This window comes from Hypanus sabinus, chromosome 9 (assembly GCF_030144855.1).
Source record: "Hypanus sabinus isolate sHypSab1 chromosome 9, sHypSab1.hap1, whole genome shotgun sequence".
Taxonomy (NCBI): domain Eukaryota; kingdom Metazoa; phylum Chordata; class Chondrichthyes; order Myliobatiformes; family Dasyatidae; genus Hypanus; species Hypanus sabinus.
Genome location: NC_082714.1, coordinates 41,810,594 through 41,826,355, shown reverse-complemented (window position 1 = coordinate 41,826,355; position 15,762 = coordinate 41,810,594). Strand labels below are relative to the sequence as shown.

At 39.3% G+C, this 15,762-nt stretch overlaps 1 protein-coding gene across 1 annotated transcript in view; it reads right to left on the bottom strand.

The window, feature by feature from the left end:
• LOC132398985 (uncharacterized) overlaps positions 1–15,762 on the bottom strand; it is a 165,249-nt gene that overhangs the window by 87,511 nt on the left and 61,976 nt on the right. The window contains exons 73-83 of the mRNA XM_059978822.1: positions 15,141–15,226; positions 13,541–13,668; positions 11,775–11,930; positions 8,526–8,725; positions 6,903–6,991; positions 6,003–6,133; positions 3,870–3,994; positions 1,836–1,983; positions 1,254–1,466; positions 283–453; positions 11–148 (exon numbers count right to left, since the gene is read on the bottom strand). Coding sequence (XP_059834805.1) covers positions 11–148; positions 283–453; positions 1,254–1,466; positions 1,836–1,983; positions 3,870–3,994; positions 6,003–6,133; positions 6,903–6,991; positions 8,526–8,725; positions 11,775–11,930; positions 13,541–13,668; positions 15,141–15,226 — 1,585 coding nt within the window. The remainder of the gene's footprint in view (positions 1–10; positions 149–282; positions 454–1,253; positions 1,467–1,835; positions 1,984–3,869; positions 3,995–6,002; positions 6,134–6,902; positions 6,992–8,525; positions 8,726–11,774; positions 11,931–13,540; positions 13,669–15,140; positions 15,227–15,762) is intronic.

The window sequence follows — 15,762 nt, the reverse complement described above, 5'->3', positions numbered from 1 at the left end:
TATCACCCACCTGACTGGGTAACCACTGTTTATTATTGACATCTTGAAGATTTAGATCTGAAATGAGAAACCTGGGCGGGATCTCCTTAACTAAGGCACTTGGAATTTTCTTTACAGCTCTTACTCGGTTATTTTCCGTCTGCAAAACCTGGTGTGAGAATGAAAAGCAGTTTAATTAAGGACACTGTACTTTGAGGATTTCGCCAAACCACTTGAGCTGAATTAAATATAAAGCTGAATCGAGGTTTAACCCTATTAGTAGGCATTATCGGGATCACTTACTTGTAGAGTTATAAACTGTTGAGCAGGTACCCCTGCCTCTTGAATATTGCTGATGAATGTAAGATCGGTGGTCACGTTGGCAAGCACATCACGATTAACACGTTGGAACAGACTAACCGAAACACCAGTCACCAAGGTTCCCAACCTGATCAGATTGTTCTCATCACTGAACTAATGAAAAGGAAATTAATAAATTCCAAGCAGTGGAACAAGCTCCAACATTAATTTTAACTTGATCCTGAATTAGGAACTCACCACAGTTTTTCTAACAAAGAAAACCAAAATAAAGTGGACCAGGAAGCAACAGAATCCGTCTCTGTTTTAAATTTCTTTTGTGGCATATTGGAGGTGCAGAATTCCACCTTCAAAATCCTCAAACTTTTGCTCTCTTGGAATCTTCAAATTCCAGCCTTGCACTCTTTAATCACCTTCTTTTGTACAACTCTGACAGGTTTCCAAAACTTACAGATCATGCATATTTTCAAAATATGTTCATTATGATGGAACAAAGATGATTTGTGGAACATGTATCTTAAAATATCAATAGTTGGATTATTAGTCATCAGTAAATTAATATAGAGCTTTGAAACGGCAGTGGGTTATGCCAAATTACTTAGGTGCTTTGTTTCAAAGGTTTGCGCTACATTCCAGAAGTTACCTCTAATTTCAAGCCATTTTCTTCAAGGATATGGATTGACTACACGATCATAGATCAAATACAAATGGTCTCTTTCAATCCATGGATTTTCTTTTCGCAAGTACCATCCCCATCCTGCTTGTCTTCATGGCGAGAGAATCCCCAAACTCTCCTTTTCACAAGAAAATCACACTGCAGACCGAGACTGCTTCAATATTTCTAACTGTTTTTTGAAAGCCCAGAAAATGGCATTTTCATTTCTACATATTTTCAGTATATTTTATGCTGTTAAGATAATTATATTAATTTAGTTCCTTGCTTATTCAGAGCCTACCTGGAAATTAGTTCTTGATAACTTGGTTATGATTTGGCTGGACTGGCCGATGTTCCAGCCTCTGACATTACTCAGACTTGGCAAAGATATCTCGACATTAGCAGGTTCAATATTTTCAATCTGTGCCACTGAGAGCCCCACAGCAGATTGTTGCAAGTTAGTCAGTGTGGTGGCTGACAAGTTAGAAATTTTATTCACCAATGACTTTGACAGCTGCAGAAACAGAAATAAAAGAAAAATAGTAAATTAAACTAAATGATTTAATGAACAAAAAGCATGCAAAATATTCTTTGATTCAGCTAAGTTTGCCACTGTTTAAAGATGCCAGTGATTGAATTGCAACATTGCAAGATGGCTTCAAAAGTAAAATCAAGCTGGATGTTTAAAGTGCAGATCACCGAGAATAAAATTATTCTGCCCTTGCTCAATCTTTATTTCTTCTCCAACTCTCTTCCCAGAAAGTCAGTCTTACATTTAAAACTGTAAGTGGTCATATTCCTACCAGACAACAGATGTACTTGCACAGTGCAAGCAGAGTGGGTTCATTCCTCATTAACCTTTGACGATATTTCCCCTATTTACCTTAATCTGTTCATCAACTGCTGCTTCAGATGACATGTTGCTATCACAGTGCTTGTTCACTATTTCAATAATAAGCAATGCTTGTTCTCCGTCCACGTTTTGAAGTAAATTTGTGTCAGAAATGAAGCAAATCAGGGAATTTGGAATCCTAGAGCAATTGAGATTTATCGTCAGCTCTCTAAATATAGATATGAGGATTCAAACATGTATAATACATTGTAATAACATTAAATTGTTTAAATCTTGTACTTATAATGATTCCTTAGAAAGAGATTTCTAATCTCAAGTAGTTACGTTCTGGTTGAATTTGTGAACTAAATTTATTTTTCTGTGCACAAATATTTTTCTAATGCAGCTGAATCTGTACTTCAAAATAAACTGATTACCAAATGACTTATTAATTTCCATCACACACTGCAGAGCTACATGAAGCAGGACAGTGGATATGCTTTGCTGTGAGATAAGCAGGCTAATTATCAGTTAGATCAAGTTTTATAATTTTCTAATGGCAGATCCTACACATTTATTCACAGGTGTTTGCTGTTCAGAGCCAAATTAGGGTGGATAATTCTTCAGGTCTTGACAAGGTGTTCCCTTCGACCGATGTCAGGCTCACTGGCATATAATTTCCTGGTTTATTTGTAGAGCCTTTCTTAAACAGCGGAATAACATTAGCAATCCTCCAGTTCCTCATTTGTAGCTAAGTATGATTTAACTATCTCTGCTATACATATATAGGTATTTGAACAGACAGAGACTGGTTAGAGATAGTCAGCATGGCTTTGTGCATTGTAGGCTATGTCTAACCAATCACAGAGTTCTTTGAGGAAGGTACCAGGAAAGTTGATAAAGGCAAGGAAATGGATTTTGTCTACATGGACTTTACCAAAGCTTTGACAAGGTCCCGCATGGGAGGTTGGTCAGGCAGATTCAGTCACTTTGCATTCAAGAACAGGTAGTAAATTGGACTAAACATTTGCTTTGTGGGAGAAGCCAGAGAGTGGTAGTAGATTGATGACTCTCTGACAGGATATATCAATGATCTGGATGATAATGTGGTTAACTGGATCTACAGATTTGTGGATGACACCAAGATTTGGGATGCCATCATGGATTCCAGCTGGAAAAATGAGCTGAAAAATACAGATGGGATATAATACAGATAAGTGGAAGGTGTTGCACTTCGATAGGATCAACCTACGTATGTCTTACATGGTGAATGGCAGGGCACTGAGGAGTGGGGTAGAACAAAGGGATCTGGAAATATAGGTCCATAATTCATTGAAAATGGCGGCACAGGTAGATAGGTTTGGAAAGAAAGCCTTTGGCACATTTGCTTTTGGCACATAAATCAAAGTACTCAGTACAGAAGATGGGATGTTGTGTTGAAGTTTTATAAGACATTGGTGAGGCCTAATTTGAAGTGTTGTGCAGTTTTGGTCACCTACCTACAGGAAAGACGTAAATAAGGTTGAAAGTCTACAGAGAAACATTTACAAGGATGTTACAGGGACTGGAGGGCCTAAGTTATAAACTAAGACTGAATAGGTTAGGACTTTATTCCTTGGAACATAGAAGATTTGATAGAAGTGTACAAAATTATGAGGGGGATATAGATAGGGTAAATATAAGCTGGGTCTTTCCATTAAGGTTGGGTGGGACTACAACAAGAGATCACGGGTTAAGGGTGAAAGGTGAAAAGTTTCAGATGAACATGAGGGAAAACTTCTTCACTCAGGGGGTCATGAGAGTGTGGAATGAGCTGCCAGCACAAGTGGTGCATGCAAGCTTGACTTCAACGTTTTAGAGAAGTTTAGATTGGTACATGGATAGCTGGGGTATGCATGGCTCTGGTCCAGGTGCAGGTCGATGAGACAAGACACTTTAAATGATTTGGCACAGACCAGATGGGCTGAAGGGCCTGGTTATGTGCTGTAATTTTCCATGACTCTATGTTTGAGAAAAATATAGATTATGCATATTTTCAAATTATATTCATTTTCTGACAGTGAAAAATATGTGTTGAATACATACCCCAAAATGTTAATATTTTGATTTTTAGTCACCAGCAAATTAATATAGAACTTTGAGACAGCAACGGATAGTGTCAAGTTATTTAGAAGTGCCTCATTTTCAGAGTCTGCTGCAAAGTCTTGAAGCTGCGTGAAGTAGATTGAGAGAAATCACAAATACTCTAAATTTCTGGTTGAGTAAATATAAAACTTAAACTATGATAACCTTTAGCATGAATATGGTGATGATAAATTTGCATTTATATATCAGCTACTACAGTGATCACAGGAAATCCCAAAATGCACTATGCTTCAGCCTTCCAATGTTGACTAGACCAATGAATAAGCTGATGATATATTTAAAAACCTTTGCTTCAAACAATTGCTTGCTCTATTTTTGTCATGTTCTTTGTTTCTCTTTACAAACTGTGATAAATATTAAATCCCTTTGCCTTTGTCTTAATTTTGTACTTATAGCCACCACATTCTGGACCTGTCAGTAATTACAACCTGCTTCAAATCAAACATGCTGCAAGATTCAATGTTGTAACGATTAAAAAAAACAGAGTTTGAAGGGATTTATCCTGTTGCTTCATTGTTTTAAATCCCTCCAAGAAATGATTTTGTCATTTCCATCCAGACAACATGTCATTTGTAGAGTCAATTCAAATGGCACTTCAATTCTTATTTTAAGAGTTCCATTCTCTTAAATTACATTCAAAGGCCTAATTACCACTTACAGTAGTGTTCACATTGTCAAGAAATTTGAATTTACAGCATTTAATGTCCAGGAAAACATTTAGGAAACTGGGTTAACATTAGAAAATACAACCTACTCATAAGTGCAACAATGTTAAAGTTTAGGCAGCAAAACATAAGTTACTGACAGGTTGCATTGCGGCCTGGTATGAAAATTTTAATGGCCTTGAACGGAAAAGCTTACAGAAAGTAGTGAATACAACCCAGTCCATCCCCACCACTGAGCACATCTACAAGGAGCGATGTTGCAGGAAAGCAGCATCCATCAGCAAGGATGCTCACCGTCCAGGCCATGCTCGCTTCTTGCTGCTGCATCAGGAAGGAGATGCAGGAGCCTCAGGGTTCACACCAGCAGGTTCAGGAACCATCAGGCTCTTGAACCAGTGGGGATAACTTCACTCAACCCATCACTGAACCTACAAACAACGGATGCACTTTCAAGGTCTCTTTATCTCATGTTCTTGATATTTATTGCTTATTTATTTTATTATTATTATGCATTTTTTTCTTTTTGTACTTTTTGCTATGTTTGCATACTGGTTGTCTGTCTTGTGTGCGGGTTTTAATTGATTCAATGGCTTTTTTTGTAACTACTGTGAATGCCCACAATAAAATGAATCTCAGGGTTGTATATGGTGACACATATGTACTTTGATAATAACTTTGAGCTTTGAATATATTTCTCCAAACATGACAGACTAGAAAACTGACAATAGTTTTCAGAAATTGACAAACATCTGAGGTTATGATACACTGAGCAGCCCTTAAACACGCCATTCCTTCCTCTGGTAAGCCTTTGTTAGAATCAACAAGTCCTGAAGTGTCCTCTGTTTTGAACTGAAACTAACTCCTTGCTCAGAATGACTGTCAGTGGAGACTTTCTGCCTGGCCAGGGACTGACCCTGAGATCAGTGGCAGAAACCAAGGCAAGATTCTCAGTCCATCCTGCAACAAAGGTAATGGACACTCACTGTAAATCTTCCCGCTATTGTTTGTGGGTATATTTCAATGTTAAAAACATCGCATCAGCATTACCACCAGTTGGCGTTCAGCCCAATTTGTGCCTCCCGGAATTTTCATGAAACAACTGTGGTTATCTGTAACATTCGTTTCCTCCTAAGCCTCCATTTTAAGGTGAATTTATGCAGGTGAATCAATTCCTGAGACTGACTGTTCAAATGTGGACAACAATGCAAAATTACTCCGTAAATTTCTCAGATATCTAAAGCTAGGTGTGAACGTTCTGGACTGTCTTTAGTCTCTGAACTACTGAACTAATTGCCACTATCAGCTATGTTTCTCTCAAGAGCATATTTAAATATTCATTGAAAAGAGGTCAGTTCTTCTAAGAATTCAAATTATTTCTGTGCTTAAGAGTAAATAGAAACTTAGGTACAATTGATTCATTGGCGAAAGATTGAAGATCTGTTGGGGACACGTGATTCATAAAAAGTCCCAAGTAATGAGCAAACCAAGCAGTGGAGTTCAGCGCAGGGTTGGTGACACTGTAGCATTTTGGTTGAGGATCTGTTGCACAAAGTGAACAAAAGATTAGAATAATAAATAATTAATTATAATGAAAATATAAAATTAACTTTACAAGCCAATTTTGATTCTTACAAATTTTTAGTCATTTTATTTCTTAATAGCTTATGCAAAAACTATCACTGCTCATTTCTGATGACTCAATCCAGCTATAAGCTATAGCTTATGTCGTCGTATTTTCACAGGAAGTACTAAAAAATAACTGAACTGCTCAGTGTATTATTTAATACAATTATGAGAAGGTAATAACATTCTAGTTCTTAGTTGCTAACAGGACCTTTTGTATAATTGAGATTACTATAATATAAAAGCTTTGAATTCTGTAAGCTTCAAATTGAACGGCACATGTTACAAGATTGATCTACATGCCCATTACACACTTCTTTGTGGTAGAAATATTTTTTGTGAGTATAAATGTTTACATTAGGACCAAATTTTCTGTTTCATACTCAAAAATGACAACTCTACTCAATCCAGTCAGAATGCAGACCAGCAGAATAGAGAGAAGAGTTTCAGTAAGCATTTATCTGTAATTACTTGTTGCTCAATTGACAATTTCGCAACTTTCCTCTATTTGAACCTTACATTATAAAACTTAGCATGTAATTTTAAAACTTATCCCGACGAATTTCTAACTTGTATTAGATTTGTCAAATACATTTATTTAATTTACTGAGTTACATTAATGTGTTCCTATTATGTTAATTTTATTATACATGTAACATACTATGAAATAAAAATATTAAATTACCTTGCTGTAGGTAAGTTCTGATGCCCTGGTAGATATCCACTTTTTTGTCAGAGGAAAAATCACTGTAACGACGACTCAATGTTTTCACACTGTAATATAAAAATAAATTATTAATCATTATTACAGCATTTCTAACTATAAGCAATAGAACCATAGAACCATGAAAAATCTCTGATATAATCAGTAAATGGAAAATTGTCCAGGGAAGTTCAAATAAACATTCCATTGTACTTCTACTTCTCCTACACACGTCTTTAGATGGATTTAATGTAGCTGATCAATTTTCCTGGATTAATATCCAAACTAGACCAATCTCAGAATCTTAAGAGGCTGTTGAAAAGTTTTCACAATTCTAATAATGGTAATTCAAAACATCACCTGTTTTAGAAATGAGCTTTTTGGAAATAAGGTTGGACACTCAGCTTGCTTTTGGTTTTATTGAAGTTAATTGGTTGGGGAAAGGAGATGCCCAAGGATAACACCTTCTGCCAGATTAAGCAGCTCAGCTTTGCAGAAGGAGGATGTCCAGGAATATGAGAAATGGTTAGTGTTTTAAAATTGCTCCCGATCCAGTCTGTAGTAAACCATCCTTGGAAAATGGCATTTGACTCAGCTACGGAGACTAGTTCCATTGGGATCTGGTCTAGACATGCTAGTATTCTTATATGGCTGTGCGATGTAGAGTAACATCCTCTCTCTCTTGTTTCTGCTGGTACCTTTTCACAAAGGGGCTGAGAACATTTTACGGCTCCTTGTTCCAGTGTCATTTGATCTCAGCCAGACAGACTGGAGATCTATCAGAATCATTCAGTCCATATGCCCCAATAGCTCCAGATTCAGATTTATTTATCACATATGCTACATCAAAACACACAATGAAATGCGCCATTTGCATTAACGACCAACACACCTGAGGATGTTCTGGGGGCAGCCTGCAAGTGAATACTACTTACAGATTTCAGATTTGCCAGATTCTAAAAACACCCCATCTTGTTACACAGAGACCAGTTATCACATGAGCTAGTAATTAATCATCATGTCACTAAACACTGGTGACAATCAACTTACGTAGTCCTCAGTACTGAAGAAATCAGATGTAAAATTAAATAATTTAATAGATTGATTTACACAATGAGGAAATAATTTCTTTGTCTTATCATCTAATCAATCTAGAGATTCCTGTGCAAGAGCAGTGCACTAACAGTTGGGACAAACAGGTAATAGATTTGGTCAGTACATTCAAAACTGAAAACAAAACTTATGTTGTATTTGGATTAGAGTTTTCCTAAATCAATGGTTTCTTGGAAAGGAATAATGTAGAAAGTAATCATACTATTCTAAAGTAAGCCAGTGTCGATTTTAATCATTCCTGTAGCATACATTTTCACTTAAATGATACATTAAAAATCTTACATAGAGCTTTGTGAATCCATTATGTGAACAAAGTGTATTTCAGATGGGCTTGGATTGATAATTAAGGGTTAATTAGCAAAGGCCCTACTCTCCAATAGAGATTTCTTTCTAAACTTGATGGTGTAATGAGCAATTTGATATTTCATCCACATGAAATGATGTCAGAATTTAATAAATTAATACATTATAAACAGGCACAGTTATATTTACATTTTCCTGTAAGGAAGGCACTCGACTCCAAGGGTGTTGTTGGAAACCAGGAGGTCATTGGTGATGAAAGGCAGATAGGGATTTAGCCTAAAGTTCAGCCATTTATCCTGTTCTATGTGACTGAGACCAGGTAAGCTGATCATAAGCTGGGGCCAAAGACCCTTTATGATGGCAGCTTTGTTTGCATCTGTCAGATTTTCCTGAAAGTGAAAAAAGGAGAAGAGATTGTTATTATAATCACAAGCGATTATGTAGGCACTGGAAATCTTGAGCAACATACACAAAATGCTGGAGGAACTCAGCAAACCTGGCAGCATCAATGGAAAGGAATGAACTGTCAATGTCTTGAGCTGACTCCCTTCATCAGGACTGGAAAGAAAGGGGGAAGAAGCCAGAATAAGGTGGGGGAGGGGAAGAGGTACAAGCTGGCATGTGACAAGTGAGACCAGGTGAGGGGGAAGGTGATTGACTGAAGGAGGGGAGATAAAGTAAGAAGCCTGGAGGTGATTGGTGGAAGGAGGTAAAGGATTGAAGAAGAAGGAATCTGATAGGAGAGGCTAGTGGATCATGGGAGAAAAGGAAGGAGGAGGGGTACCAAAGGCAGGAGATGAGAAGTGGTGAGAAGAGAACCAGAATAAGGAATGGAAAGAGAAAGAAGAGGGAAATTGCTGGAAGATAGAGAATGTTCATGCCACCAGACAGAATATGAGATATTGCTCCTCCGATTGAGTGAGGCCTCATTGTGGTGGAAGAGGAGGCCATGGACTGAAATGTTGGAGTGGGAATGGGAAGACTAATTGAAATGGGTGGCCACCAGAAATCTTGCCTTTTGCGGCAGATGGAGCAGAAGTGCTCAACAAAGAGGTCTTCCAATCCACGTCAGGTCTCGTTGATGTAGAGAAGGCTGCACTGGGAGCAGTGGAAAGAGTAGATATCCCCTACAGACTTGCAGGCGAAGGGTCACCTCACCTGTTTGGACCATTTGGGGCCCAGAATGGTGGTGTTTGCAGGAAGATCGATGGAGGGTCAAGGGAACCTTGTAGAAAGCATTCTCTGCAGAAAATGGGGAGTGCGTGGTGGGGAGGGGAGGTAAATGTGTGCCTAGTGTTAGGATCCCATCGTAGATGGCACAAGTTATGGAGAATAATGTATGAGATATGGAGGCTTGTGGGGTGGTATTATTACATTATGGAACAGATAGTCATGAGTCAACTATATTTGTCCCAAATAAACCCTGATGAATTAAGTTTTGTTAACAACCACCAAGGATGAAGTTGATCCTTGCTCAATACAATTCTATGGATTTTCTATGAGTATGAGAGCTATTTTGGGGTAGTTCAGTACTACAACTTGTAACTGATGCATGGCGGATCACCTTTCGGTGGCATAAAGGAGCTACCTTACAGCACCAAGGACCCGGGTTTAATTCTATCCTCGGGTGCTACCATGTGGACATTGCACATTCTGCCTGTGACCACCTAGATTTCTCTGGGAGCTCTTGGTGGGTTGATTGGCCACTGTAAACTACCCCAGTGTAGTTGAGTACCAGACTCTATGGGGAGTTGATGGAAATGTGGGAGAATAAAAACTGGAATTAATGTCGGGCTTTGTGGCTGAAAGATGTGTTTCTGTGCTGTATTGCTCCATGACATTTCTCCACAAGTAATATGGGTCTGGAAAGCCTGCTGGTGAGATCCCGTGACCCATCTGTGGGCTTTTCTTTTACAATTACTAATTCCCACTAAGGAAAAAAACTAATTCCCACTAAGGAGAAGCTTGGGATCTGAGAAAATATAGTGCCAGAGTGGCAATGCAGCAAGGCGACAACACTCCCTCTCCGCACACCTCCACGGGTGGTTGCATCTGAACACAGATGAACAGAAGGTGCACACTTTTGCTAATGAAATTATGCCGCCTGGAAGTCAACACTAAAGACAGGCTCAGGATGGGTGCTGGGCCCAGGCCTAATTGGGGCCTGTGCTCTTGCAAAGCTGTTTGGAGGATGGTGGGAAGGAGGGAGGATCAGATCTGTGCTTTTGAAGTTGCTGGTGGGACAACCACAGCTGTTGGTCAACCAAGGATAAGGGAGATGGGGAGGCTTTGAAATGTGGATAGGAACACGGAGCCATGAGGAGACAATATAGGAGGATTTGTGGGGGGGTGGGGTGGGAAGGATTCTGGTTAATGAGTCGAGATCAATTCCTCCTTTAGAGAGCTAGGATATAACATGGTCAGATTGTTAAGAAAGCAGTGGATCAGGGAGAGTCAAAAACACAACCTTGGTAAGGGCTATTAGTGTGGAAGCTGGTGCAGTGCAGGGGAGAAGGTAGCTGCAGACAGGAAGGCAAAGGATGCCAGGAGATTTTGCAACTTAAGTAGCTTAACAGGTGGCTTTAGCCCAGTGGTGAAAGCGACCACCACTGTGCACGAATTTCCAGAGTATCAGAGAATGGCATTTGAGAGGGGGAGGGTTTATGATCTAGAGTTTGTATTTGAGAAAACTGGCTTGGAAAGGGTTGGGAGTAGAAAGACCAGGGAGATGTTTGAGGAACTGGAGGCAATGTGTTGGGGTGACTGTGAATGGCAAGAGAAGGAGGGGGGAATAAGAGGCCAACAGAACTTCAAGGGAAGGGGGGAAGTGAGAAAATACAAACAAGGAAGGGCAGAAAGGGATATAATGTACCTATTTTTGAGGTCTCCCTCTTTGGTGACATGTTGATAAAAACATGTTATTCAGTAAGTGCCCTTCCAAGGTCAACATGGCTCCGGTTTGTCTTTAGTGTCCAACGTCAAAGTTTAATAGGTCTTTGAAGTGGAAATGTTTATGAAGATAACTGATGCCATGTAGTGTCCAGACAAATTTTCCAAGTGAAACAAGTGGTTGCTATGGTGTTTTACTCTGAGGGAAGAAAACGCCTTCCCAATTGCACAGTGTAGAAACAAGTGTTATGTGACTGAATTTCTATGCAGTTTTAATTTGCTATTGTGTTCATTATGCTGTGGTATCCCAATCATAAACTGTGCAGCATGTAGCTGCAATTAGTGACAACTTGATTACCAACTCACAGACAGCTAGAGAGTTTGTAGTTCAAAATTTTTAGCTGTAGAAGTACAAACGTTTGTATAATGGGCCCCACTACATTTGTGGAGTTACACTTCAAGACGCAGTACTAAATTCAGCAAAAGGACTAGATTGTCCTCAGAACAAGGGCAGTAATTCTAACAATAAAAATAACATGGGCAGCTCACATTTTGTGTCTTTTGGTTGAACAGATCCACAAATTCTGCCAGTTTCTGGATGGGTTGGTAATTCCATAACACAAGAGTCAGCAAGTTGTTGTTATCAATGATCCCAGGCCTGCTTAACAAATCAGCCAAATCACTGGGACCTGTGGCATTTAATACCTGTAAATACACAAAAGGGGAAAATCTTTTGAGGAAGATACAGAAAGAAATCAGATAAATTAAATAACTATATTTAACATCTAACCTACTATATTAACAATCCAAATTAAGTGACTATATGATGACCTAACATAAAGCCATAAGCTAATTGGTTAAGAGTTTCTGCTCTGGCAACATCAGCATAGTCGGTACAGAACTGGAACTGTCAGTTCAAAGGATCGAGAAATTGACAATAAAGACAGATTATGCCCATAGGCCATAACATTCAATTATTTTTGGAGAATTATTCACCCAAATCAAACCCCATTTATGAACTAGCAACATCTTTCAGGGTTACTTGGCAAAGCTTCACTAGGCCTCTCAAATTCTGACCTCACTAACACACAGTTACTGCCTATAGTTTTGTGAATTAATAGTCAATTCATGAAGAAATTAGATTTTGGTTTTGTTACTAAATCTGTTTTCAGTGATTTTAAATCAAGTTAAAGTTATAGATCCAAACAGCATGGAAAGAGGTCCTTTTTACCCAAGCTGACCAAGATTCACATCAAAGCGGATCCTGTTTATCCATACTTAGCTCATAATCCTCTCAATCTTCCCTATCCATGTTCCATTCCTAGTATCTTTTAAATGTTGTGAATAGACATTTATTCTCAGGAACAGGACTGGAAGAAACTTACTATTTTTTATCAAATACATTTTGGTTACATTAATAAAATAATCTAAGTATCATTCTTGAACTCACTAGTAACCTACTTGGTACTACCCTGAGCAGCACTGATTCCTTATACTGCTCTTAGTCCTCCAGTCCAAACACTCACAGTTGTATGTGTAACATACCGTAAAACAAACATGTATTTGGATTGTCTGTTGCATGCTGGTGTGTAAAGAATCTGGAGTGAACCTTTGCTGTCCCCAGCTGTGTACTCTTGTGCGGGGATCCTGACATGAGGCTCCGCTCTTCCTGTTTGTTGTGTCAGGAACCTGGTGCAAACCTTGCCCTCCTTTGGAGCTCCACCAGCAAAGAATCACCTGCACCTCTGTGTGGAAAAGCTGGCGTTGTACGGGCCAGAGAAAGTGTGCAGCTGCTTGGCACTGTGATACGGGGCTCAAGGGCAAATGCAGGGGTGCTGGAGGCTGGCAGCAATCTGTCTGTTGCCAGAACCCCATGGTCTCTCGTATCACTTTCTGGCCTGAAGGAAGCTGCATCTTCCTGTTACTGCCCACACACCTCTGAGCCTGTAATTTTAGAGGTCCCACCAGGATTGGGAACGTGTTGCAATCCTCATTATGGGGAAAAGGTAAACATTCTCATCAGATTTGTTGTACAATTGCATCATTTTATGTAATTTTTTCAGTGAAACTAGTGCTATGATTTCAAGCTAATTATGTGCATGATTTTCTGTCTGGACTTTCCTTAAACTTACACCCAGACACTCATTTAATACCGTTTGTACATAAACATAGACACACCTCTTCAGCACAGCTTAGTTTGCCTGCCCCCTAACTGGAGATAGGCTCCTTCACAGGGTCAAGTATCATAACCTTATCAATTAATCCCAACCCTGATCCTCTCTCACCCTCCATGGTGAGATACCCACTGCTTTTACCTCAGCAATTTGGCTGGATGGGACCAATGATAGAGCATCAGACAGAGTTAGAAACTCGGAGAAATTTTGGAACTGGCTCTTCAGGTAGAGGATGAAGCTGTTATTTTCATAGCAACGCAGAGATATTTCTGGGGAAAAAATAGTAAACAGTTGCTTACTTTCCAAAGAATGACGAGCACACAAAGTTATTAATTCAGTGATTTAGTGCAAGTGCAGAGGTTTTGAGATTTGATCACAGGTTTGCAGCATCCAGTTTAAATTCAGCAGCTCTCCCCAGCCTACCAACCTATCTCCCCACTGGCAGAGGAATGAAATGTGTGGTTATCTCATAAAAGGAACGTGAGAACCTTGGTGTAATTAATTGATAAAGACAAAGGTCACAAGTAAATCAAAACAGTGCGTGGAATGGGCTGCCAGTGATGGTGGTGGAGGTGGATATGATAGGGTCTTTTAAGAGACTCCTGGATGGGTACATGGAGCTTAGAAAAATAGAGGGCTATGGGTAGGCCTAGGTAGTTCTAAGGTAAGGACATGTTCAGCACAGCTTTGTGGGGTGAAGGGCCTGTATTGTGGTGAAGGCTTTCCATGTTACCTATATAGGGAAATTTGTTGTTCTATATCAATGACCAACATGGTCAGAAATGTACTGGGTGCTGGGGGAAGCCAGCAAGTACCACCATGCTACCAGCTCCAATGTGAATTGCCTACAACTTTCTAACGGCAACTCGTACATCACTGGTACAAGGGAGGAAACTGGAGCACTCTGAGGAAACCCATGTGTTCATGGAAAGAACATACAAACTCCTCACTGACAGTGGTGGAAATTGAAACCTGACCTACAGCTGGAAAGCATTACACTAACTGCTATACTACTGTGTCACACAGGGTTAATGGAGACAGTCCTGTGAAAGTCTGGTTGACAGTCAAGTGAATTGAGGGTACTTGAGTCAACCTCAAGGTGAAATGAGAATGGTGTAGCAAGGGGTGGGATGGAATTAGAACATCCTCCTTTCAGATTGAGTGCTTTGGAAGACAGTTGGACCAAGGTCTTGATGTACTTACAAGGACACTAGTTTAAATTTTTAGACTGGCAACTGTGAATAGAGTAAAACTAAAGGCTAGGGAAATGAATTAGTGTCAATCAAAATGATGATGTTGGCATGCATGTACTTATCTTCCTAACTTTATATGATGTTTGGAATTGGTTTAATGCTGTTGCTACATAGATCTGAAACAAGAATAGGCACAAGGCCTAATCCTTCATTCAGTTGTGGGCAAGGCTCATCTCTCATTAGTCTAATACAGTGGATGACAAACATGGAATCATCTTGCCGATAATTCCCTGCCTATTGTCTTAGAAATATTAGTGGCAGCAGTCCCTTGAAAATGTGGCCTGTGTGTTCTTCTCTTAAAGAGATCAAACAGACAGACAGACAGACATACTTTATTGATCCCGAGGAAAACTGGGTTCCCGAGGGAAAAAGAGGAACAAACCAATATGATCAGTATTTCTGTACAAGACTAGAAATTGTCAGCATTGTTAGAAAGTGGGAAAATGAATATAAGGTTAAATTGCCATAAAGTCGAACAATGTCCTTACCTTTAGTGTAAGCCAAAATTGCTCTATACACAGCTGCTTGAACACTTGTATTCAGCTGCTCTTTGACAGAGTTCAGTGCCAAAATTCTACAAGGAAAGATAATCAATGGGATACATGCATCACTATAATGGACAACTATGTTCACATTTCACAGACTTCCAGTTCTGAATTGGGGTTCATGCAATGGGAACAATGATGGGAGAATATTTATTTGGTACCTCTTAGGTACCAGAGGAGGTTCTGTTGATGAATTTCATTGTACGGATAATGGCGCAGGTCTCAGCACACACAGATCCAAAGCAACAGCACAAAAATCACTAAATCTATCAGATCACCATGAAATCAAGATATATTTTCTTGGTTGAATAGCAGGGGAAAGAGTTAGGAACATTATTTCATCTGGGACTGTCTTACTTCTATAAGTGGGTTAATTCTTATCAAAGGTCAATTAAAAAAAAAATCATCAAATTAAATTCCAGGCTGGCTATACGTTCACAAGAATGGTGAGATTAGACTCGCTGTGATTTTCAACTCTTTGATCACACACACAGCCCTTCAGTATCTTGACAAAAACAACTTTTACATGACCATTTGGACCCTTCCCAACTGAGCCTCCAGTTGT